Source organism: Barbus barbus, assembly GCF_936440315.1.
Source record: "Barbus barbus genome assembly, chromosome: 19".
Classification (NCBI taxonomy): Eukaryota; Metazoa; Chordata; class Actinopteri; order Cypriniformes; family Cyprinidae; genus Barbus; species Barbus barbus.
The window spans coordinates 16,447,124-16,474,183 of record NC_136747.1 but is presented as its reverse complement, the minus strand read 5'-3'; the positions used below and the strand labels follow the sequence as shown (position 1 = coordinate 16,474,183).

The following is a 27,060-nucleotide window of genomic DNA, read 5'->3' as shown; positions in this document are numbered from 1 at the left end:
CAAATTACAATAAAACCTTTATTAATAACACAACGGCTTAATATGTATCTACAAGTGGTTCTTTGAAAACTAGATTTGATTCGCGGAAATGAGTCTGAGTTCTGCCAATCACAAATGTGCCTACAGTGATTGAGCACGTCAGGTTGAAATGGCGCCACCGAGTGTTCAAAATAAACACTGCAAATCTAATGTACTCAGTGTCAAAAATAAATGTACTCAAAGTTAATAACCTAATGAAAACCTTTCTAAATAGCCTTCATTTGGTAGAACGAGACTAGGACATGAGACAAGATGACTTGAAACCTTCATCTCAAGCCACCAGGAAGCACGTCCACTCAAGACTTTATTTACAAAGTACTGTGATATAAAATACACATCTTCTAACCTTTTTGGGAGTTTTTATTTTCTCACAATCCAAGGTCTGTTAAAAAAAAAAAAAAAAAAAAAAAAAAAAAAAAAAATTGTACCTAGGTATTGCATATCATGCTGGCAGTCATAACTACATGCAAAACAACATGACCAACAATTATAATACGAAAAGAAAACAAGAGGCCAATAATAATAATAATAATAATAAAAAGTTACAACTGGTATTAAAAATGTTTATATAAAAGGGTTTTTATTTAATTAAGGTGTTGTTTTTACAAGTAGGTAACAGTGGAGCAGTTCACTTTCAAAGGGCAAAGGAAGTCTCTTTAAAACTGGTCCAGAAAGACACGCAAGGAAAGCACGTCAATTACACATTCACACACATTCACACAAAGAGGACCATTCTGCATGTAGAAAACACAACAATAAGAAGCCCTTTAACAAATACAATGTCATCAAATTTCAAAACTATACAAGATACTATAACTGAACTAATACACAAGTACTATAGAATTACAGAGTTAAACTACAGAGATGCAGAATGTGTAGATTATGGCTTTTATCAAGTTTAGAATTTTTGGAATGGCATAATCTGTCAAAATGGATGATTTTTTTTTTCTCCCATGAAAGAAGTGCCCTCCAGCTCAGGTTTCACAAGCCTCATCCTAATGTCTCTATCACTGAACAGATTTGAAAGCATAATCTCTACCCATATCCACATTAAACTATGAAACAATGACATATTCTACCTATACCGCAAGGAAGACAGTGGGTTTATAGCCATATTGCAGAAGACATACAGTTTAAATCAATATGGCAGAAATCAAATCTCTGCCACTACACACTGATCCTTCCAGCACTGTAGTAAAGAGACCCAAACTCTGTTAACAAAACAGCAATTCATGGATTTTGGACGGTAAATTATTAAAGTTTATTATTTGATTGCTGAATTAAACCAGTCGGAGAACTTGATCAAAGTATGGCATGAGATGAAGGGAAGTGGAAGGACTGGGTGTTGGTGTGTGGCGGCTCCTCTCCTTCATTGTTGTTGGTGATGATGGGAGCTCTGTGGACCAGTGAGGATTTGGACGGACAGCCTCAGTCCGCACTGACCTGCGTGGTGACCTGCCCGTCAGCCGTCTGGTTGGTGGACTGAATGAACATGGGCTGGGTCAGTTCCTGTCCTGCCTGCATCGTTACCTGCTGGATCTGATACAACTGCTGTAGAGTCACAGGAAGAAAGGGAGGGATGCGTGTTACTGAAGTGATAAATATCTGCATTGAAACTGTAGCTGTGGTGGTAATAAGGCTAACAGAATGTTTGGTGTGTTAAGACAGAAGAGCATGTAATTATAACATATAGAATAGTATCATAAAAACGGTGTTCTATTTTAGAGTATTCTAGATCATATTTTAACATAACATATGTGTTTTAATATTTTAATGCTAAGCACAGAAGTTTGGGGTCAGTAACTTAAGTTGAAATATATTCATAGTTTTATTCAGCAATGATGCATTAAATTGATCAAAAGTGACCGTAAAGAACAATTTCCATTTCAAACATATGCTGTTCTTTTGAACTTGCTATTCATAACAGAATGCTGAAAACATATTTTTGCAAAAACTGTGATAAGCAGAACAACTTTTTTCAACATTGATGATAATAATAAATGTTTCTTGAGAAGAAAATCAGCATATCAGAATTATTTCTGAATGATCATGTGACACTGAAGACCGGAGAAATGAAGCTGAAAATTCAGCTTTACCATCATGTAAATAAATAACACATATTGAAATAGAAAACATTATTAGGTTATTATAATAATATTAACAGTTAATTGTAAAACAACTTCATAATTTTACTGTATATTTCTTCAAATAAATGCAGCCATGAAAATAAGACATTTTATCTTACTGACCCCAAACTTATTGAACAATAGTGCCTGTGTATAAATGCCTTAAAACCAAAAAAAAAAAAAAAAAGAGAAAAAAAAAAATAATTACCTGCCCATCAGTAAACTGGCTGAACTGTTGCTGACCCTGTTGTACTTCTGTCTGTGAAATCTGTGAAAGAACAATTCAACAAAATGACACCCATCAATTTAATTCAATCAAATGAAGGAAATGTATATTATATGCAATTTACAATTGTGTAACATCAGCACAAAATGAAAATGACCTTTTAAAGTATCCCTAACTTGTGCCCATTAATTGAGCCAATATTGTTAACCATCTAAGATGATGATTTACCTGCTGAGTGTTTGCTGCAAGCGTCTGTATTTGTCCTTGAACAACCTGTGTTCCTGAGACGGGCTGAGCCAAGCGAATATACTGCAGCTGGCCGGTGTTGAGCTGCACCTGCAGGACACCACAAGGGGGCAATGAGGAGCACACATCATTATCTCCAACTAACAAGCATGTTTGCCTAGTCTTCATGTAGCACAGGTGAGCTGCCTTCCCTTTTATCAATTTATAATCTCTTTGAAAAGGCCAAATGACAAAAAAATAAACCTCTTCTCTCCTAAGTTCTTACTGGAATCTGCTGGATCTCTCCCGTGTTGGTGATGATCTGCTGCATGACCTGCATTGTCTGTCCAGCCGGCTGTGCTGCCTGCGCCTGAGCCTGTCCCTGTGCAGCAGCCTGCACGATCTGCACCTGCTGGCCTTCGCCCACCTGCATGGTCATCGGGGCGCTCTGAAAGAGGAAGCATGAAAGTCATGAGGATGGGACTGCAGATTCAAATTTACATAAGTTGCGTTTCGATCTGATGTGTGCCTTTCAAGTCTCTTTCAGCACAGACGCTGGAATAGACCAAGCAGCATTAGCATTACAGCTCACTGTACAGTGGGCTGGGAAGGCCTCCAAAAGAAAGCGAAACTGAAGACGTTTTGAGGAAAGGGGAGAGATGCAAGACTGTGACCCTGGGCCTCTTGTGTTGAACGGAGAAACCTGGGCGCTGACTGCGGAGGTGTAACAGATGATCTCTCCTCTTCAGGAACTGACACCCGATAGGCGACAGCAATTTATTAAGCAGCACAACTTTATCTGGCCTGAGACGTGCAGTGACCTCATGTAGCATCAAGTAGAGGGTATATGAATTACAGATTTTGCCCTGTGTGAATAATATCTGCTCCTTTTTGGTTTTTGGTAGGAGAAAATGGTGCCTTCTGCATTCAGTTAACCACTTGGCTAATCTAATATATCAGACAATACCAGCAAACTATGTTCAACTGTGATTCTTAATGTTTTTGAGGTTTTCTCTCTCACTAAGACTGCATTTAGTTGATCAAAAATACAGTAAAAACATTGTGAAATATTATTCAAATTTAAAATAACCTTTCTATTTAAATATATTTAAATGTGTTATTTATTCTTGTGATGGCAAAGCTGAATGGCTAAACCCTAAATGTCCATAATATTGATATAAACTTCAGCAAAAAGCTGTTTTCATATATAATAAAAAAAAATGTAATTGCAAAATGTTATAAGGTTCCTTTTGAAGCCTCACTTTCAGTAACCACAAGATTGAAGCTTAAATCAATAAACACAAGGTCTGTGGTCACATGGCACAATAGAGAAAAATTCCTATTGACTACTGCTAAGACCATATTACAAGATCTAAACAGACTAAATTATGAAACAACAGGATAGTTGACATGATCAGTCCAGCAGTGTGACATGCTGTACTATGGCTAAACAATTTTATTACATTTTTATGACCCCATATGAATTTGTCAAATGCTTGTTCAAGTAAACTGAAAAAATTCCACTAACACATTTTTATCATACCCTCTGCTTTTGTTTGCTGCATTGTTTAATGTATTGTATATGAAATACGGATATTTTTGCTGATGTATTGTGCTTTGAAATGCAGTTTTTATTCAACGGTCATGAAAAAAAGCCATGAAAAAGCTCCTTTGAGTTTCAAAGAAGGACTTTTGTTGGAAAAATAGGGGGCCATTTTGAGGGGTTTGAGGTGTTTACCGTGATAGGGGTCGCCTGTGATTGAGCAACCTGCATCTGCTGCAGCTGCTGCATGGTGGTTCCTTGCAATACCTGAGGAAGAGGAGGAAATAATGCGAGAAAGAGAGAGTGAACTTGACAACACAAGCAAGCACATGCAAAGCGCATTCTTCAATGTCATACAAAAAGCAACAAAAAGGCAAGGCACTGGAAAGCCAGAAATAGCGTAAAGAAATGAAAGCATGATGTGTCACATGTAGTATGAACAGACACCATATCCACATTTTGCAATGACATAAAACATGCATAAAGCTTTTAAAAATAAATGAAGAACTCTCGAGTTCACACCAAGCCTGAAATATCACACTGCAATAATATACATTTACAATTTATAATTTACAAATAACAACATTTACGAGGGGAAATTTCTGCATTGGATTGAGTGCAAGTAATTCAAGTGTGAAAAATTAATGTGAATATATTTTGTGTCACTCTGTAGTTTCATATTTGGTGTGAACGGGCATTAATTTAAACAGAGTTTAAATCAGCAGTGGAGATGAAGCATCCGCTACAACAGATGAGTGCAAGCTCTGGTGTAAATTTGAAAATAAATGGCAGTTTATGCAAGATTTGTGACTGCATGACTGCATATAGTGGCACAAAGCAGTGAGCAGACAGCGAGATGAAGCTAAACCGACTCGGTCCTCAGGTATGAAGATAAAAAAACCACTAACAATACATTTTTACTTAAAGAGTAAACAGAAGAGAGCTTGAGCAGAGCACTTGAAGGAACAGGTCACAATCTGACAAATGTTGTGTCAAAATTATTCAATAAACATGATTACATTTTTCCTGTGCATAAATTCTCTACAATACTATTTTTCTCACCTTATTTCTTTCCTACTTTTGTATATACACTACTGTTCAAATGTTTGAGAGTTTTAAGAATTTTTAAAAAATATTTTAAAAGAGGTCTTACACTCACCAAAGAGGCATTTATTTGATCAAAAATTCAGCAAAATTGCAATATTGTTAAGTAGTATTGCAATTAAAGAAAATTCTATTTTAATATATTTTAAAATGTAATTGATTCCCTTGATGGCAAAACTGAATCTTTAATGTCATATGATTCTTCAGAAATCATGTTTGCACTAAAATACTTAATATTTAAAAAATATTATATTAATATATATATATATATTTTTTTCAGGATTCTTTGATGAATAAAATCACAGCACTTCTTTGAAATAGAAATCCAACATTACAAATGTCTTTGATTTGATTTAAATTTTTTTATTCAATTTTAATCCTTGCTGAATAAAAGTATTATTCTATAAAAAAAAACTATAATCAGCAAAATGGAAAAAATGAAAAAAAAAAAAAGTTTGCATGAATTTGTCCACAAACAAACATTTTTCTTGATTTTACATCATAATGTTTTAAAACTTTCAGGTTGAAACTAGATTTTGAATCTCATTTCATTTTGGCCTGACATTTTTAAACCCCACTGTATATTTTTGTCCCAAGTGCAACTTTGCCCAAGTCTGACAGGTCAGCAAACTGCAGCTTGCTGAAGCAGCACTGATCTTTAGAGAGAGAATGAGGTTCACCACAGAGAAGAAGAGTGAGAAAGTGAAAAAGAGCCTCACACTGTGGATTTAAACCAGTATAACCTAACAAAATAAAAGTTAATTATACAAAAACAAGAAAGGAGAGGCTTGGAGGGGGCTGCTGTGTTAATGCTAAGATGCTGGACACATATCACACGAGAGAGTGACTGGACTCTCTACCGTTCACCTGATAGCAACGTGTGAATGACACCTCTGGGCTTTCAACCTTCACCAATCATGTTTCAAATGATACTGTAATGGGCTGATCCAAGTAATCAGGGCTCAAGTGTTGTGTGAGAGAGTAGGTACGATAAAGTTTCAGCCTTTTGTCCACCAGACCGTAGTATAATATACACTAGGGTAATTTCAAGGGCAAACAGTCTCCACCAGATGACAGTTTTCTTTCCTGTATTGACATATTTCCTATTAAAACAGTACGTTTGGGCTGGACAATCAAGTATCTTTTAAAAAGTCAAGAAGCTTTAGCTACATCATAGCCATATATCACGATTTGCTTCTTTCTGTGTCACCAATATATGTGCTGTTTTTCCTGTGTAAAATGTGTACGTTTACTAAATGTTAATGATGGCTGCACCCAAAATCACATGCTCTCCGAATAGGCAGGTACTTTGCAACTGCTAAAAAATATATAGTATGAATGCACTCTTAACATACTATATTTGGCATGATGTCATTGTCATGTGACCTATCAGTGTCCATCAGATGTGTACTTCAGTCAACATTTCGCCTAATGTTTTATGAATAGAGTGAAATCAGACACACTACTCAGTTCACATACTGTTTTCCACCTACTATATGGAAGCGAATTATGTGATTATATGATTTCGGATTCAGTCTCAATGTTAATAGTTAAAAAAAAACTATACTCCATATATGCGTTCTTGGGTTTTGTGGCGAGTGCGTGATGATTACCTGGCCCTGTTGGGGCTGAGCGATGATAATCTGTCCAGGCTGTAGTGTGGTGGCGGTGGGAGCAGCCACCTGCTGGCCTTGCTGTTGACCTTGGACCTGCACCGCGCTGGGCTGCTGCGCCAGAGTGAAGTAATACTGGACCGGCTCAGTCGGGGCGACGGACTGACGCACTTCCTCCTACACAGACAGGCACAATTATAGAGAAAGATATACCTTATATTGCAGCACACATCAACAGTATCTTCATAAATGCAAGAGAGCATCCAACAAACCCATAAACACATAAGGCCTATCTGCTGGTTACATCTCCATAAATTATTTTTGCTCTGTAACACTAGAGGCAGGATGAGGATAAATTACTTATAGGCAAAACAAGAGCGAGTAATGCAATCTTCTAGCTGGACAGAAACGAGACCTTTAGCTGCAGTCTGTGGCCTGAACTCCCACACTCAACCGTGTGGCAGGCAATCAGCTGTGCTATCCTGACACACAAACAGCTGGAATACCCAAAAGTTTGTACCCAGAAGTCTTTCTTTATATTTAGTCTCCATTCCATTCCTGAAGATTTATTTGTGACAAAGAGAGTAAACATCCCTCTCCCAGCTTGGTGATGTCACAGCTGAGAGTGTAGGATGTTTACACACCTGGTCACACACACACACACACAGAAAAACGCCACAGGACCATAAAGCCATCGGGTCAAACAAAGACAGCGGTTTTGCTGAGCTAGAAGGGCTCAGATCATTGGATATATTGGGTAAATTCCTTATTTGTACATGTGCTGACTATCAAGTTTTTTTACAGTTTAGTTTTCATCGTTGGTGTTCCTGAAAAAAAAAGAAAGTTCAATTATATATAACTAAAAACATTATATCACATTTTCAGGGAAGTGCGCAGGGTGTGACATTTCCATAATTTCATGTAGTGGGTCCCTTATTTCAACTGAAAAAATAAAAATGGCTGGTAAAGCATCTGAGTGGCTGGTAAAATCTGTGATTGGCAGGGTCAGAAATTAATATTTTTGCCTGCCAATCACGGTTCTGCTGCCAATGCTGTGGGACATAACAAACACATGGTTGTTTTTGTAGTCAGGCACATGGTGCTACAGCCGTGTTCGTGAAATAAACATAGAAGAAATGATTAAATATGATGTCTGGTTGTGCAGAGATAGGGGAAGCAGGGTGCTGCAAACATCCGACTGAAAGCCTTCACAAACCCTACACCCAGCTTCCAGTCAAGGATGTTTACAGCGCCCCCAGGCTGCCAAAGACAACACAGCAACATCTCCTCTTCACAGATGCTGAGGAAAAACAAAAAAACAAACTGTATGACAATGATCAATTTTGACAGCTTGAAGCTCCTCTCTTTTCCGCACCTGTCGTTTTGGAGGCTTGAGGTCATCGCGGGGGACGATGTCAATGAGGAAGTCAAACTGATCAAACTTAGTGATGGCCATGGCGATATCATTCCTCTGGAAAACAGAAAATAAGACAGTTGTCAAAAACAAATCCAAAAAGACTAAAACATCACATGTAACATTTTCACAAGAACAGAGGTGACATACAAATCCCAAAAAGGTATGATGCTCATTTTTTTCAAAATAAATTTGTGCAGCAATATTTGATAATATAATATGATAATGCATCCCACTCACTACATCCAACTACTCTTAGTTAACAGTGACACGTTGTCACCCCACAGACCATCAACTAGTGGTATTTTCCACAGGATATTGGCTGCAAAGACCACCTATTGCCACCCCCCAGATCAGCAGCTATTTTTAGCAGCACGATTAATATCTGGTGGTGAAGGGTCACACCCATGCAGTTGTTCCATTGACGACTGTTGTCGTGGTGACACCGATTGGCGTGATGCCTTCACAATGGAACTGTGGACCAGCTGCAAGCTCACAGGCTGAGCGCTAATACAATCTACATATTAAAGAGACGGTCGAACAGTCATTACAGCTTTGTTCAGTGACAAAACCTGTTGCTGAACACCATGTTGGAAAAAGGCTATGCTGACATGGGCTGCTACATTGTACGCTACTGAACTGTTTTCATATAGTATGTTTATATATGTATATACAGTGCCCTCCAAAAGTATTGGAACAGTAAAGACAAAATTGCTCTGTTGGCTGTGGAGTCATTTGTAAAGACATTTACAAATATGATTAAAAGATGAATATGAGACAAAACTACAGAAATGTCACATTTTATTATTGGGTGATTCAACACCGATGTTTTACCAGCTAAGAAGTTCAGCACTTTTAGAGTTTCATCCCCCTATCTGATGTGAGCATAAGTATTGGAACAGTTGCCTCACAGGTCTTTCTAAGTGATCAGCTGTGTCCTGTTGCATTAATTCTTCAGATATTAAAAACAGGGAATGTGTCGTATCTGTTATATCCATTACTTCTGTATTCTGAATCTTGCATTCGATGATGACACACACAAACCAGGATGAAGATGAGGGAGCTGACTTTGAGAGAAAAGCAAGCAATTTGGATGCTAAAAGAAAAGAGGAAGTCAATTAGAGCTATAGCAAAAACAAAGGACATGGAGAAATCAAGAGTTTGGAAACAACCAGTGACACCAGCAACCAACAACTACGTGATCGGCTGAAAAAACAACAGTAGTTGATGACAGACAAATCATAAAAGCTGTGAAAATGAACCCTAAAAGACGTGTCTGTTCAAGTTCAAGTTCAAGTTCAAGTTGAGCTTTATTGTCATTCCGCTACATGTGGGGACATGCAGTGGAACGAAATGTCGTGTCTCGCAGGACCACGGTGCTACATAAATACAGACATACAACAATGAAGTAAGAAAAAACACTATAAACCTATACACTACTAACAGATTTAACTATAAGTATACTATATATAAGTATTTACCCTATACAAACTAAAAGAATAAAGGATAAAAAATACAACTATACGAATGCTTCACATAAATATAGTGTAGAGTGTGAGTGTCCATAGTGCACATAGTGTAAAGTGTAAGTGTCCATAGTGCACCTAGTGTAGAGTGTGAGTGTCCATAGTGCACATAGTGTAAAGTGTAAGTGTCCATAGTGCACATAGTGTAAAGTGTGAGTGTCCATAGTGTAAAGTGTCCATAGTGCACATAGAGGAGAGTGTCCATAGTGTAAAGTGTCCATAGTGCACATAGAGGAGAGTGTCCATAGTGTAAAGAAAAATAAGAATAAAATAAATAAAAAAATATATAAAAGTTCCATACAGTTTTTCTTTGGTGTGGTAAGGTTTGGGGTGGGGGGTGGTCCATGTTCAGGAGGTAGGGGTTTGCATGAGGTTTCAGAGGGGGGCGGGGTGGTTTGAGTTCAGGGCTCTCACAGCCTGGGGGAAAAAGCTGTTGAGCAGTCTGGCGGAGCGGGCTCTGATGCTCCGGTACCGTCTTCCTGATGGTAGGAGCTGGAAGAGACTGTGGGAGGGATGGGTGGAGTCCTTCACGATGCTGTTGGTTTTGCTGGAGCATCGTGTAAGGAAGATGTCCAGGATGGAGGGGAGAGGGGCACCGATGATCTTTGCAGCTGTGTTCACTGTCCGCTGGAGGGTCTTGCGGTCAGCAGCACTGCAGTTCCCGTACCAGACAGTGATGCAGCTGGTCAGCACACTCTCAATGGTGCCTCTGTAGAATGTGGTGAGGATAGGTGGAGGGAGACTTGCTCTTTTCAGCCGGCGGAGAAAGTGTAGGCGCTGTTGTGCCTTTTTGGAGAGTGACATGGTGTTGGTGGTCCAGGTGAGATCCTCTGTGATGTGCACCCCCAGGAATTTAGTGCTGCTGACTCTCTCCACAGTCGAGCTGTCGATGGTCAGTGGGGGGTGGTCAACGGAGTTTCTCCTGAAGTCCATCACAACCTCCTTTGTCTTCTCCACATTGAGGGACAGGTTGTTTGTGCCACACCATTCAGCCAGCTGTGCCACTTCCTCTCTGTAGTGCGTTTCATCGTTGTTGCTGATGAGACCTACCACTGTTGTGTCATCAGCAAACTTGATGATGTGGTTGGAGCTGAACTTGGCAGTGCAGTCGTGGGTCAGCAGTGTGAAGAGCAGCGGGCTGAGCACACAGCCTTGTGGGGCACCTGTGCTCAGTGTTGTAGTGCTCGAGGTGTTGTTGCCGACACGGACTGACTGAGGTCTTCCAGTTAGAAAGTCCAGGATCCAGTTACAGAGGGAATTGTTAAGGCCCAGCAGGTTTAGCTTATTTATGAGCTGTTGTGGGATTATTGTGTTGAATGCCGAGCTGAAGTCAATGAACAGCATTCTAACATAGGAGTCTTTATTTTCTAGGTGGGTAAGAGCCAGGTGGAGGGTGGAGGAAATTGCATCGTCCGTAGAGCGGTTTGGACGGTATGCAAACTGGAGCGGGTCAAGTGTGTTGGGGAGGCTGGTTTTGATGTTATGCATGACTAGCTTCTCAAAGCACTTCATCATGATTGGAGTCAGTGCTATGGGACGGTAGTCATTGAGACAGGACACAGGTGATTTCTTTGGTACCGGTATGATTGTTGTGGATTTGAAACACGTGGGGACGACTGCCTGACTCAGCGAGGTGTTGAAGATATCTGTTAGGACATCTGTCAGCTGTGCAGCACAGTCTCTCAGAACACGGCCAGGTATGTTGTCAGGACCCGCAGCCTTGCGTGGGTTAATCCTAGATAGGGTCTTCCTTACGTCGGCTGGGGACAGACAGAGCGCCCGGTCGTTGGGAGGTGTGGGCAGTTTTTGTGCAGGTGTGTCATTCTGCATTTCAAACCGAGAATAAAAGTGGTTGAGTGCATCGGGGAGGGATGTGTCCTCATCACAGGCCTGTGGCGGGGGCTTGTAGTCAGTGATGGTCTGAATGGCTTGCCACAGGCTCCGTGTGTCTCTGCTGTCTGTGAAGTGGTTGTTGATTTTTTGGGCATATGACCGTTTTGCTTTTTTGATGCCACAGGACAGATTGGCTCTTGCTGTTTTGAGGGCTGCTTTATCTCCTGATCTGAATGCTTCATCTCTGGTCTTTAGCAGCCCACGAACCTCTGCTGTCATCCATGGCTTCTGGTTTGCACGTGTGGTGATGGTTTTGGTGACTGTCACATCATCAGTGCACTTTTTGATGTAAGCAGTCACAGTTTCAGTGTACTCATTCAGGTCTGTGTGGTTGTTGTAGGTGGCTGCCTCTTTAAACATATTCCAGTCTGTGTCCTGGAAGCAGTCCTGCAGTGCTGAGGTGGCATTGTCTGGCCATACTGTGATCTGCTTTTCAACCGGTTTGGTGAGTTTGAGAAGTGGTCTATATGCTGGGATTAGCATAACAGTGATGTGGTCTGAGTACCCGAGGTGGGGGCGGGGTTCAGCCTTGTAAGAGTCCTTAACTGTTGTGTAAACAAAGTCCAGTGTGTTGTTTCCCCTTGTTGCAAAGTTCACATGTTGGTAGAACTTTGGCAAAACTGTCTTTAAGTTTGCGTGGTTGAAGTCACCGGCTATGATGAAAAAGCCGTCGGGGTTATTTGTTTGTTGTTCACTGATGGCGCTATACAGTTCACGAAGCGCGTCCTTAGCGTTTGCACACGGGGGGATGTAAACCGCAACGATAACAATGGCCGTGAACTCCCGCGGCAGATAGAACGGTCGACACTTCACAACCATAAACTCCACCAGCGATGAACAGTGTTTTGATAATACCGCAGCATTGTTACACCAGTCTTTGTTGATATAAACACATAAGCCACCTCCGCGTGTCTTACCAGACAGTGATGAATCTCTGTCCGCTCGGAAGTTGGAAAGCCCGTGCAGTTGAATGGCGGAGTCCGGGATGTTGTCGTTTAGCCATGTTTCGGTGAAAACAAACACGCAACAGTCCCTTGCCTCATGCTGTGTAGATCGACTGAGTTGAATTAAGTCCAGTTTGTTTTCCAGAGAGCGGACGTTTGAGAGCATGAGTGTTGGAAGAGCTGGTCTTGAGGGGTTAGCTCTTAGCCTAGCTCGTATACCTCCGCGCTTACCGCGTTTCCGTCCTCTCTCACACCGCTTGCGACGCTGCCTTGTGCGGGTAGCGTCAGTAGGCGAGGCCGCGGTCTCGAGGTCCGGCTCCAGCAGTAAACAGAGGCCTCGTAGCTTCTCAGTAGCCGCCGGCGAGAGTTGGTGTACGTAAGCGTTGCTGATATCCAAAAGACTTTGGCGATCATAGATGAATTCTGGGGTGATTTCCTTAAGAGTTAGCGGTAAACTGACACTATTTGGAGACGAACAGACGACATTAAACGACATAAAAGCACCGTCTTTGGGACCCGGAGCAGCCGCAGCGATCGATCGCGCCGCCATCTTCCTTCTAACCTGTAAAATCACCAACAACTTCCAGAAAGCTGGGGTGATGCTCTGACAATCTACTGTCCTCAGGAGACTTTGACACAGAATTACAGATGCTACACAGCAAGATGCAAACCTCTGACCAGCACCGAAAATAGAAAGGCAAGATTAGAGTTTGCAAAAAAGCACAAAGGTGAGCCAGAAGAGTTTTGGAACTGTGTTTATGGACCGATAAGACAAAGATGAACCTTTATCTAAGTGATGGGAAAGCAAAAATGTGGAGAAAAAAGAAAAGAAAAAAAAAAAAAAGAGAACTGCAAATGATCCCAAGCATACAGCCTCATCTGTAAAGCATGGTGGTGGTGGTGTCATGGCATGGGCATGCATGGCTGCTTCTGGAACAGGCCCTCTCAACTTTACTGATGACAATGTATGATGACAGTAGCAGAATGAATTTGGAAGGGTACAAAATCAACTTGCCTTCCAATATTCAAGAAAATGCCATGAGGGAAGTGCTTCATATTGCATCAGGACAATGACCCAAAACACCCTGCCAGTTCAGTCAAGGAATTTATAAGAGCAAAGAAATGGTAAGTCTTAGATTGCCCAAGTCAACCTCCAGATTTAAATCCGATTGAACATGAATTTCACCAGCTGAAGAGGAGAGTAAAGGCAGAAACTCCCCAAAACAAGCAACAATTGGAACTGGCTGCATTAAAGGCTGGTAAAAGTATTTCAAAGGATGAGACCAAGAGTCTGGTGATGTCTATGGGTCACAGACTCACTGCTGAGATTGTGTGCAAGGGATCTGCAACTAAATAATAGCTTTTAATCTTTTATATCTGCCTTATGTTCAACCGTCCCAATACTTATGCTCACATCAATGAGTGGGATGAACTCTAAAAGTGCTGTTCTTTTTATTTGGTAAAACATGCATGTGTAGAAACGGCTAATAATAAAATGTGACGTTCTGTAGTTGTGTCTCATATTCATCTTTTAATCATATTTGCAAATATCTTGATATATGTAGATCGATAGATAGATAGATATATAGTTATTCATATATTCTCATACATATTTATATTTTCATTATTTTAAAAATATTTTTCATCTAACATTCAGTTATTTTGGTTAAGAAAATGTTATCACGTCACAATAATAATAATAATAATAATGATGATGAAATCTATACAAATGCATACATCTTTTAATTAATAATATTTTTACCCATGTCATAATTTTCCAACCAAGCATTAAGGGACCGCTTTATGAGTCTCATTCAGGGTTCAAAGCAGTGTTTCACAGCCCAGGGAGGCAAAATCAGGGGGAAAAAAAGTAAGTGGGTCATGGGAGAAGTACTTTTAGACTCTACGCTACAGTGGAACAGAGATAAGCCCTGAGGGGGCTCTTCCCATAAACAGACAAGCTGTGTCATGACTCCAGCATATGTAGTATTAGTAAAGTTTATAATCATCTTTGGCATAATGATTTGGACCTATTCACGTGGAGAATAGGGGCCAGTTGAATAAAAGATTTAGACTGGTCTTAAAAGTTACTAAACTAATTTTTTCTTTAAGAATGGTCTTTTTTTTCAATTCAGTTACATAAAAGCATAGATAAGTCTAAGTTAAATCCAAAAATGAGACTGATTTTTTTTTTTATTGGTTAACTGCTAGTTGTAACTACTGTCTTAACACCGAGGCTGAGTTTATGCAACTGGCCCCAGAAGGTAATAGGAACAATGGCTAAAGGTGCAGTCACATTAGCAAAATTTTGGTAAAATTTCACAGCAAAAAATTTCCACTGTCAATAGTGTAGAGATGCATGAAGCAGGACCCAGACGTAATTTTCAAATCGAGCAGATTTCTGTTGGTGAACGCAGCGAGTTCACATGACCAACTTGAACATGAGCAAACTCTGCATGGGAATATTGTTACTTGAAGTAAAAATCCAGTTTGCAGTTATTCCCATCAAAATGAACGGATTTCGCCTAGGTTTATCTGTTTGTGTTTAACACCATGCTAGCTTCTGTGGCTAATCTCATGGTGAGAAAAATGTATAGCTAAATTATATCAGGTTTTTACTTTCACTTAAAACTCTAAAACTGTATTTGGCTTAACTCTGTTAAAAATCTCTTTAAAAAGAGTTAACTTTTCTCACAGGGTTGATTTTGCCTATGACATTTCGCCAACCAATGGTAAATGTGAGTGCACCATAAAATTAGAATCCAAATATATTTGAAAATATTTGAAAGTACTAAACATTGACAAGTGATCTACAAATATAAATCTTTACAATCAAATTTACAAAAAAAAAAAAAAAAAAAAAAAAAAAAATTATATATATATATATATATATATATATATATATATATATATATATATATATATATATATATATATATATATATATATATATATATATATATATATATATATATATATATATATATTTTTTTTTTTTTTTTGCATATATACAATATATATATATATATATATTTTGGACAGAGATGGTGAAGGAGTCAAGAAACAATAGGTGGAAGATGGTGGGTGGAATAAGGAAATAAACCCAAATTGAACTACAACACATATGAAGATCGCTGGACACATGGTTTAGCGGGTAGTTCTCTGAAATACAGGGTGGCACTTTTGTGGAAGTGACCCCAATTTAAAACCAGCTAAGGGTCATTTCCTGATCCCACCCACCATCTTCTCTCTATAGTTTCGTCCTGTCTCCTTTACCATCCGTGTCCAAAAAAGGAACAAACACAAAAAAGATGATTTTGTCACAGAGGAGACTAGTTTATCTCAACTGGCTAGGGGTCAAAGGGAAGTCGGGAATGAACATGACTGACCTGTAGCGTGCGCCGCTTGTTGTCCTCAGTGTGAATCCAGGCTCTGAGAGTGAGCTCTGTGATGAAGATCTGTGCCGCTTTGGCAAACAGCACCGGTGCCTCGGCACTGATCATCTACGGAGGATTACCAAAGCAAGTCAATAAAGGGGGAATAAAAGGACAACATACAATCATATCCGGACACTCACTACGCCCATGCCCATCATGTTTTGGCCTGCCATCAGATGGACATACGTAGTGGCCTAAGAGGCTACGTCAAGACCTGACCCAGGGTCTTGCCCATGCTGCCACTCCTGAGCTCTTAATTGCCTTGGCTTTTTCTCTCTTCCCACTCTAAGCTGTAGGCTATTTTAAGCATCTGGACAACACCCTGACCTGATGCCTACTTCCCACGCGGCTAAGGCTGTGTGGGAAGATCATGCCCTGTGGCATCTACAACATCACAATATCTTTGTAGCACAAAAGGACGAAGGAGATATCTGTCTGCTTTATGGTTAATCCAGCTACACCAAACCTTGGGTCTGGTCGTTTTATTTCTCTCACTCTATGAAACTGCACTACAAGGGCATTAGTGTGTGTTACCGCTACTTAATACTTGGCTCGCAGCACTCTTGAAATGACCTCTAGCTCTTTCGGCAGTGCTGGTGCCATGTTCTTATTTATACTTGAAGGGTTGTATATATGCATGTTGCTTTGTTAAAGGATTTAGCAAATAGAGTAAATACTGGTGATACATTGAACTGAAGTTATGAGAGAAGTTCTTTTTAATTCTCGGAAAAAGTCTATTCAATGTTTACACACTACCCAATATCAGTCTGTTTCACAGAAAATGGCCAGATGGATCTAATAGTTTCTCTATTCACAATGCTCAGAAAATAACAGATTACTGTTTTTGTAGTGGTTCAAATCAAACCGCACTGCAGCTGAAGCCACTGAAAATATTAGCTTTTCATTTGGAGAAGACAACAAAACATTCAATTTTGATTTGAAGCCTTAGAAAACCCAAACTTTATTATCACGCTGTCATTAATGGCATACGGTTACTAGCATGCTCTGATGGTTTCTAGGAGACTTCTGGGTCATTCTAGGACTAAGCAAAAGGATCCCAAAGTAGTGACGCACCAAAACATTTTTTTTACTGAAGCCAAAATTCTAGATTATATTTAGCCAAAAAGTTTTGGTAACTAAATTTTGGTAAAAAAAAAAACAAAAAAAACTACTGAACTTGGTATGCTGTTTTTGGTATGGTAAAGTTTTTCGGCTGCCTATAAATATTTCATATTGCTACTCTAGTTTAATTTTCGGTCGTGGTGATGTATGTCTAGACATGTTTACCTGTTGTAGCTCATCAACTTTGTGTGCGCAAAATCATTGCTGACACAAACTGAATTTCCATTACAGATTTGGGCAAAACTTTTGTGATATTTTCTAAATGTATAATATTTTATAAAAAAATATTGCAAAATGAAGGCGTTTCAATTAACTGATGTTATGCAACTAAAATTAAATTTTTTCCTCGTTATAAGTCATGGCGATGGATGTTGGTAGGTTTATGTATAATTTCAGCCACCACAACAATAAATATTTTTAAATCGAGGAGAAGCAGGAGTGTATCTTTAGCGAAGCAGCTTCTGGGACGCTTCTGAAACATGCTGCAGCACGCCTTGTACAAATACAAGCATTGACTACAGTAGCCGTGTCGGAGACGTAATGCACCACAGACGCATTTCCCTTGTTTCGAATTGCCTGAAAAACCACCTCGTGTGAGTGTAAAACCATTTTTGCAATATATGGGCATTTTTGAAAAGTTCATGCCTTTCCACTGGGAGTATTTTCAATTTGCACAAATTTTGAAAAGCAGCTACAGTCAAAATGCATCATCAGAGATGTTCTGGAAGAAACTAACAATAATGTTCTTTTTGTTACTTTTAGTTGTAGAAATTCTGAAATGGGATTTTTCACCATCCCATACGGTCCCTAGAAATGGCTCTATGCCCTACACCAAAATCTATGGGATTTTTTTGGCTGTCTTATTTTGGCAAGTGAGTAAGATCACTTAAGATGCATCATACTTATCCTCAAGCCATGATTTGATTGATGTCTATAGAACAAATGGTGTAGAACATAACTTCAATACTTATGGGTCTAGGTAGGAGTAATAGTAATAAGTGAAGGTTACCACACCAATTATTGATGCAACTGACCACTTGATGTACAGTTGAGAAATGCTGGGTTGCTGCTTTCTCAAGAATCAAAGACAGGAAGTGCACTGCCATCAGCTTAGAGTGATTGTGTTGATTCAGCAAGGCTGCTCTTACCTTCACATCCTCATCCAGTTTCATAATTTTCTTGATGCGAGCAAGAGGAAGCTCTTGCACACGGAAATCCTTCTGAAACAGTGCGAGAGTGCATTAGAGGAGAACTCATAATAACATTAAGAATTCCCATTAATGAACAGTGGTAGACTCTTTTTGAGATACTACATTGTTGACTGCCTTTTTCAAAACAAACCCTAAAAAGTCTTTAATAGAAAATTGTAGTGTTTATATGGTATCCAAGTGAGAAAGCACGTTAAAAAAAAGCAAGGACCAAACCCGTACCACGGTAAGATTCCTGATTTCTTCCATCACTCTGGGCCAAAAGGACTGCAGGCTCTGCTGGGCATCGCTGCCGCCTGCTCCAAATGAGTCTGCCGACATCTCCAGATCTGCTACGAGATAAAGAGGGAGAGAAAACGAGACAAGTCAGGGTTAATGTTCATATAGAAAGCCTCATAACTGATGTAAACTTCTTGAACTTTGAGATAATAAACCACAATAAACCACATTACACACTGTTTAGTTTGGGTTGAAGAAGTCCGAATAACTGTGTGTGATAGCCATGTGTCAGTACAGTCTGGCGCAACTGTCGATGGTACGATTGGTCAACTCAGCCATGTGTAAATTAAGCCAGGAATCCATGTGTGAAAAACCTGGAGAACAAAGTCCATCTTCGTGCCAGTGACCTGAAGCCTGGAGTGCACATCTGGCTACCCAAATAGCTTTGGAACAGGACCAAATGTGCTGTTCTGATAGTATGGCTCGGCACTGACGCAATGAAGACAAACCAAACACAAATTAATGCAAACTGAAAACGCAAGAGGAGCAAAACTGGCAGATTACTATGGCATGTGAGGAATTCTGCAAGCAGCTTGCCTGAACTTGCGCCGCCATGGACGCTACAAAGCACCTCTCTCTTTCTCTGGAAGAAAACACAGGGCCAGAAATAGCAGGGTGGGGTGCCACCGGTGCAGAAGCGAGGCAGTAAAAAAGTACTCAGACTCGTGCAGTTCAGCCATAATCCAATAACAAGACAAAATGCCAAGGGCTTAATGGAGGGGGAGCAGTCGGACTGCCGAGCAGCCTCACTATGTGGGTCAAACAGAGGAGCAACACAGTGAAATGTGCGTGATTACTGGTGAAAAGCAGTGACCTGCTTTCATCTCTGTCTCCCCTTATGTATATCGAAGGATTACGATGGTTACAATCACCCTGTGACAGTAAAAATCATGTTTAGTGTCACAGTCTTTATTTGCATCCAAAATAATCACGATCAGTAGCATTAGACAAGCACAATACAAATCAATGGGTCATGTGACTCCAATGTCGATAAGCTCTAGATCATTTCAGGCTTGATTGAAGCAGTCAACTGCCAGTCAAATTCAATATGCATGCTTATAATAAGAAAAACTCTGGAGGTCATTGGCGGCGTGTGAATGTGACAGCTCCGGCCTGATAAGAAATGATAATTTAACATCTCAAGTAAGACCATTAAGAAAGCTAGCTGGATAATTAGCAGGCGATAACAGCGGCAATTACTCTCATGGACCTGGGAAATTGTGAGGCAAATTAAATGAGATAACACGCCATTAAAGGAGACATAAATAGGTTAAATCAAAGCTTGCTTAGACCAGCTGCTTGAGTGGGAGCTATTTTTGACTCCTTTAACAAGATCGAGACACACAACCTGAGATGGGAGGAGCGAGACCTCTGGTTTAACATTGTGAGTAGAATCCTTGTTCTTTTGAGGTTATGTTTTGTATTGTGTTAAAGCAAAATAATAATTAACAGAGGCTTCTTTCAAATATTAACAAGCTAGTTACAGTGAAGCAACTGTTAAAATATAAATTTTGCCCATGATTTGCATCAGATTACAGCATTTAAGTTTGTTATTTCAAGATTTTTCTAATTTCTTGCGTCACCCTGACATTTTTGAATTTCTGCCTCCAAAAATATCAAAATTTTAATTCAGAAGTTAAAAACTTGTTATCGTAGAAGATGTGTATTCAAATGAATTACATTTTATACATTTCTAATTATATTAAGATACAGAAAATACATAGAAATAAATAGAAATGAATAAATAAAAAGAGTAACAGCATTGACCTAACTGCAACCATGGAACTACAATACATCACAATATAATTCACACTAAGACTTGTAGGCGGACACAAATAGGTAATTGAGGCTCGATGCACGTGCTTCAACTCTCAGTCACGATCGTCCTTCAGCAAGTCAGAACGCAACGGTGGTGTAGGATTTCTCCTGACCTGTTCGGTTGCCTTGATGGCAATGACCGCTGGTGCTCTGTGTCTCAGAAAGTCAATGCCGCTAGCAGAGGCTGAATCAGCAAGAACATCACTGCCAGCCTGGCTTTCGCCGTGCAGGAGGACTGCAGCAGAGGAACGCTCGAACGTTTCAATGTGATCGGGGACGAGCGGCTCTCAAACACTTGAGATATTGCAAATTACCCCCTTGACAAGAGATGAGTTAAGCTGGTTGTGCAGCAGATATTAAATGGATAGAGAAAGTGTGGCCTGAGGCCTCCAAGGAAGAGTCATAAGTGGAGAAAGTGCTATGAGACAAACACAACAGAAGAACTGCACATACAGTTATTACTGGCAAAACAATTGCCTTTTATATTGTAGTTTGGGCTGTTTGTTAAGCTGCAGATATAAATTTAAGACAATCTCTTCCTCGTGCTGGAGAGATTCTAACCAGCTGTGCTGATAAGACAATACCAAGGTTGTGGATGCCAGCCGTTGTGTTGACTTGAGATCCAAGCTACCTCTCAGACATGAAGCCCACCTCTAGAATGAGCCGAATTTTAACAGCCAGGACTTAAAAAGCTACAAATCTACCAACTTTATTTCAAAGTCTGCTTTTTTTGTTTGACAGGCCCATACAGAACTTAACCCCAGAACTGCTTGCCATTTGAGAAGAAACAGCTTTCCACTGGAGACGCTGTTAAAATTTAATACTTCTCTCCACATCCTGTCATACATCTCCATTTTGCTCACACCCCTCATTTCCAGCATGCCTCTCCTACATAGTTTAGGAATACCAAATCTCAATGCATACCAAACGATGAATGCCCATAGAGGTAATTCAATCTTATCTGACATCGGAGCATTCCAGAGGGAAAACAAATGTTCAAGAACAGGTGAAGAAAATAATGGAAGAAGAAAGATACTTTCAGAAGTTTTAAATATATTTACTTAACTTTATAGTTCGATTTTAGTCAGACTAAAACACCGTATATTTTTAAAATGTCATCTAAACATGTTGATCAGACTGAATTCAAACCAGTCAGGGTTTTGCAAAGTCATATAGACTCAGGTAATGAGAATGTATATACATTAACTGTAATACAAATTACGTGATAAGGATTTAAATCTTCAAATAATCAAATCACACATTGTGACATGTACACCCTGCTTATAACTGCACATGCAAATGCACTTACTGACAACTCTTTTCATTACATTATGCACTGTGTCACAAATACTAATTCGCAAAAATTCATATTTACATACTACGCAAAAACCTGTGTATAACTGCGCATGCAAGCATACTTTTTTTATAATACAACATACGTAAATCTCTTTATTACACATGACTTAAGACCTTGAACCAAAAACAGTCCCAATAATTAAAAGTACAAGAACACACACAACACAAGATGTTTTCTGTGATCATTCTGTCATACAGAAAGGTCACATTTCTTATTAACTACCCAAACATTCACACAGAATGGCCAGCTGGTATAAACAAACAAACAAAAAAATTTGACAAAGCCTGCTGTGGTTACTGGTTAATCATCGACTCGGGCATAACAAAATGCACCCAGGCACCCAGCAATGAATTACAAATTAACCGACAAATAACTGTGCTTGTTTTGCTCTAATGTTCAGAGCAAAAAACATAGGGGCTGGACAAACCACCACTCTGATCGGTGTCTAATCTCATGGATCAATCATTCCAAAATTGCCCTTGGTTCGGCCTCGCATCAACTCCAGGAAGCCAACCCTGAACTCTCAAGGTCATTTGGCAGGAAGCAGAAAGGGGGAACAAACAGTTTAGCGCGAGGGAGAGAGCGAGAGTGAGGGATATACTATAGCACAGAAAGAAAAAGAAAACGAGACTGGTTTTTCAACTTTCACTGCAGCAACTTGGCGACCCCACTGTGTGTAAAGATGCCGTCCCTAGAGAAGCATGATGGTGAATGGCCCCCTCTTGTCTGTGCGCCCCTGAGGGATACACTGTCCTCTTGGTCTCACACTCTCCCTACGGGAGCTGCTCTCACATTCCTGTGACCTTCATCCACTGATTGGCCCGTTAGCAATGGCAAGGTGCGACGACGTGTCGACGCCAGCGCCAGAAAGCCAACTGCAAACTTTAAAGTTTCTGCGCTGACATTTCAAAACAACCTCAAGCGCAAAACCCTAAGAACAAGAGGGAATGTGCAAAAACTTTAGTCAGGTGTGACATTTTACCCTTGAACATCTTTGCAAACTGGTGCAGTAAGAAGCTAAAATTATATTAAAATCTTAACCGAACACATCAAGCTGAGACACAGCAGTCAAGGCTCTACCTAGAGTTATTTTTAGTAACTCCTTTCCCCAAAAGGACCTTAATACCATCACTAATGGAAACTTTCTAGTACACGAGCGAAAAAGAGACTTTAATCCGACCGGATTCCGTGACGAGGCACAGCCGTCTGTACATGATGAACTAGGGGGCTAAGAGTTCCCATATAAACCCCAATCCACGATGGTCACGTAGAGCCCACATCCATACTGTCCTCTGCTCTGCCTCACTGTCACGAGAGTGTAAACAAGCCACGAAACTGGGCCTTGAAAGGTGAACCAGGACTGGCGGTCCTATGCAGCCAGGGCCATCATCTCTATCTGTCTCTGTAAGCATCACAGATGTACCAGAGATACTCAACAGCACGGGACCATCAAGAGGTCCAAAGTCAAACTGAATTAACTGAACTTGGAGGTCAACTGCGATCAAAGAGTACACCATGCAGATCCACGATGGAAAGTTTAAATTCCGTAGGCAAAACCAGAGAAATTTCCAGCTGGTTAATGTTTACATCATGTCAAACATTGGTAGTCAGGTTAAGGACTTCAAAATGAACAGGACAGGAAACACAAAGAAGTACACTCAGATTTCAAGCAAGGGGAAAAGTAGAGGACGAAAGGAGGAGGAGAAAAGCGCAGCGGAGGACAGAGGAAGCATCCCATTACTGCAGCGAGAGCGAGAGAGAGAGAGAGCTTTACTGTCTGATTGCAGTCGTAAGTCACACTTACCCCATGCCCTTCATATGCCGCGCTGTGGATGGTGGAGAACAGGAGGACATCTCGAAAGTCTCCTTAACTGTCTTTAATCCACATGCTCTGTCCCAGGGGGAGACAAAAGGCTGTGTGGGACAGGCGATCTGGTTCAAAGCCCCGAGCCGAGGAGAGCGCGATCACCTACCGCCCCCCCCCCCCCCCTGTCACTAGCCCATCTTCTTGAGCCACCCCCCTCCCCTAAATACACAACCCCCTCCCATTCCTCCCCTGTCCGAGTCCCCTGAAGCCGCCTGGAGCCTGGAGTTGGCCTCTGCCTGGCAACCCTACTGTTTGTCTTTCAGCTGACCCCTGCTTCGGCACGAGTGACCAGAAAAACAGGCAAGAAAGTGAGGGAGAGGTGGAGAAAAAGGGAAGGATAAAAGTGTGAGAGCAATGCAGAGCAGTAGAACAAGTCGGGACAAAAATGGAAATCCTGACTGCTTTCCCTTTAACACTCGACTGTAATCAATCTAGCTTGCTAAACGATACTCTCGGTCCGCCTATCGCCGAGATCCCACCCCCTCGCTGGATTCTTCAAATGAGCCCAAGTCGGTCTCTGCCGCTATTGGCCTAGCCAGCCATCTGTAGGACGTGTCATCCCCCTCCTCCCTGCTTACCCTCTCCACTCCGCCCCCTTTCACAGACACTCAACTTCCTGTTTTAAGTTACCTTGAGCAGCAGGATAGGGGTCAGGGAATGAAAAGAACGAGAGAGAGAAAAAAACAACCAGACAAAAGCAGCAGAAAGTTGCATAAAGGACGCAGGGAGGGCGAAGGATCGTCTCGGTTTGCGAGCCTCTGAAAATCTGTCCCCTGCAGATCGTCTTCTCTACTGTGGCTGGACGGTGCTGGACTGAACTGACTTCTCAAACAACTGTCCCTTGCTTATTTACAATGTCAAACAAAATGTCTCTAAAGCCCACCCCTCGGAGGAGCGGAGTGGCTGGCCGTGTAGTGATGCAAATGAGCCTATGAACAGTGATTGGCTCAGGGTGGTCTCATAGAGGGTGCCGCATGCTGTAGCCGCATGATTTAAAGTGGAAAGTCACTCAGGTCAGACTTGCAGTCTCATTTGAGTGCAGGAACATGCATGCAGTGCAGCACATGCAACTGAAACACAACCTTAGTTGTGTCCTAAATGAATATAAAGTTGACCTGAAGGGTCATGGTAAATGGTTTAAACTTTAATAAGTGTAACCATACAGCACAACCTCATGTGACTGAAAATTATGCTTATTTGTTAACTTTTAATGATTATTCGTACAACAATCATACAAATGGTGCAGTCACATTTATCACCATTAAGCTAATTCACATTCAATTTTCACCAGAAATCCAGTTATTTTAAATAGGAATCGATGCAATCTGGAATTTTGATTGAAGTCACTTCTGCTTAAGATTAATCTATCTACATAATATCATCAATAGACTTTTTTGCCCACAAAATTTTGCTAATGCAAGCACACCTTTACTTGTAGATCTGTTGAATCATACATCATCACTTGATTCTTTATTAGTCTCTTTAGGCCTATTTCCAGAAACTTCACATCACTACATGCAAAACGGCCTACGCACCTTCCGCCCAAATCTAGTCAATGCACAGCAGATTTAAGTTTTTTTTTTTTTATAAAGAGCCAACTCTTTTTGCTGAGACATCCAGTGTGGACAAACAATTTACTTTTTTACTTAAGTGAGAGATGAGCATCAAAATGAGGGCTAAGCTTCACACAATACAGATGAAAACCAAAGCAACAACTGCAGCACAATGCTTCCTATACTTTGTTGTTGGTAAAATACATCTGGAAAGCAGGTAAATTATTTACAGTAACAGTGCTGAAAGATTATGGCAGTTGCTATGAATGCCATTACAATTCTTGTAAAATCAAGATCAATAAGCAATGCTTTTGCTTTGAAACCCTCACTGATGAACCGTGGGTAGTGAGTTCGTGTGCTACGAATTAACCTCCATTTAACCTGGTACATTAAAACCATGTTAATTACGTCTTAAATTACAGCTTTTACTAAATATAGCAATTGTGATGTTAGTATTTTGCTTTCTGTATTCATTCATAGGTGACAAATTAAAATGGTATTTGTTTATGCAATGTATACGATGGCACATTATGTATACCATCGGCACATTTTGCAAAATGAAAATACACGGAATAAATTCCATTGCGAATAAACTATACACACGGACAGGTATTTCTTGTACATTTGATAAATCGTAATGAACACTATTATTGATACAAACTACAGATGCTTTTTTCATTATCGAAGTCGACAAAGCATTTGCAGGCTAACCGAACCCATGCAATCATTCAGTATGTGTGTGTGTGTGTAACATTGTTACAGATTAAACCCAGTATCCGATTGATTTTTTATTGTGAGAATGATTTACATCTCAAAACATCAGTCAGTAAGATTGTATGGACAGACAAGGACTGTAAAAAGAGCGACATAAAGACAGAGACAGTGCTCGCTACGTTAGCAGGCCGCATTGACAGTGAATCCCGTCAAATTAGGAGAAGTGTAACGTAATATTGATGGTTTTGGAAGGCTTTGAGCGAGTTTTCCTAAAATATTTGTAAAGCGGTGTAAAGACAGTCTAACCAATAAAGACTACGTTTGGATCTGTCCTTCAGACCAATCAAACCTCGGACTAGGTTCCACCAATCAAGGTTTCTAAGGGTCCTGGTAGTTAAGAAACTGCCACCATTTAGGCTCAAAATGAACAAGTGAGCCAATAGAAGTCTTTTACACTATAGAGCCAAAATGGCGACCTATGTCCAACAGTTTCCTGACCGCCTCCATTCCCTTCCACTAGCCACCAATAAGCGCTTCAGAGAGCGAGGAGGGAAATGGCGCCTATGTTCATCCTCCAAAACAATCGTCCATTGGATGAAAACTTTTATTGGACCACGAGCCCAAAATGACACCCGCTTCATCCAAACCAAGCTGTAGATAGCAACCGAACAGTAACTCAGCAAAGTATATAATTTTTATACTCACTTTACGCGATGAAATCGTAGTGTAGTCCGGTTCGTCGTAATGTTTAATTTATTTCAGGCTGTTACAGGAACCAAGATGGCCGATGATTTGACAACTTTTTTTTTTTAAACCGGAAGAAGCGTTACGTTAACTGTGACGTACCCGCCATAAGCGCCATTGAATGTGATCGTTCTTCAGTTCAGCAAGAGGTTGAGAATTTGCTTTGAATGTAAATATTATCTTATCTGTCTGTGGAATCAAAATAAAAAGATTAACCTCGGTATTTCATTATTCTAAAAGAGTAAAATTATTATATATATATATACACACATTTTTCTGTTTTAGAATATATATATATAAAAAACATA

General features: G+C 40.3%; 1 protein-coding gene across 18 annotated transcripts; it reads right to left on the bottom strand.

The window, feature by feature from the left end:
• On the bottom strand, window positions 1-26,797 carry LOC306885581 (nuclear transcription factor Y subunit gamma-like). 18 transcript variants are annotated; one of them, XM_079442214.1, is made up of 11 exons: window positions 26,714-26,794; window positions 18,643-18,752; window positions 18,361-18,429; window positions 16,043-16,156; window positions 8,252-8,347; window positions 6,877-7,053; window positions 4,355-4,426; window positions 2,903-3,064; window positions 2,620-2,727; window positions 2,374-2,433; window positions 7-1,590 (listed from the first exon to the last, which is right to left on the bottom strand). In XM_079442214.1, the coding sequence occupies exons 2-11, from the start codon at window positions 18,739-18,741 to the stop codon at window positions 1,468-1,470; spliced, it is 1,080 nt and encodes a 359-aa protein (XP_079298340.1). In that variant the 5' UTR covers window positions 18,742-18,752; window positions 26,714-26,794; the 3' UTR covers window positions 7-1,467. The 18 variants fall into 18 exon arrangements, with proteins under 18 accessions (XP_079298331.1, XP_079298330.1, XP_079298326.1 ...); XM_079442209.1 differs by having other exon boundaries at window positions 18,361-18,432; window positions 26,714-26,793; XM_079442213.1 differs by having other exon boundaries at window positions 18,361-18,432; window positions 18,643-18,749; window positions 26,714-26,785.
• Window positions 26,798-27,060: the final 263 nt, after the last annotated feature.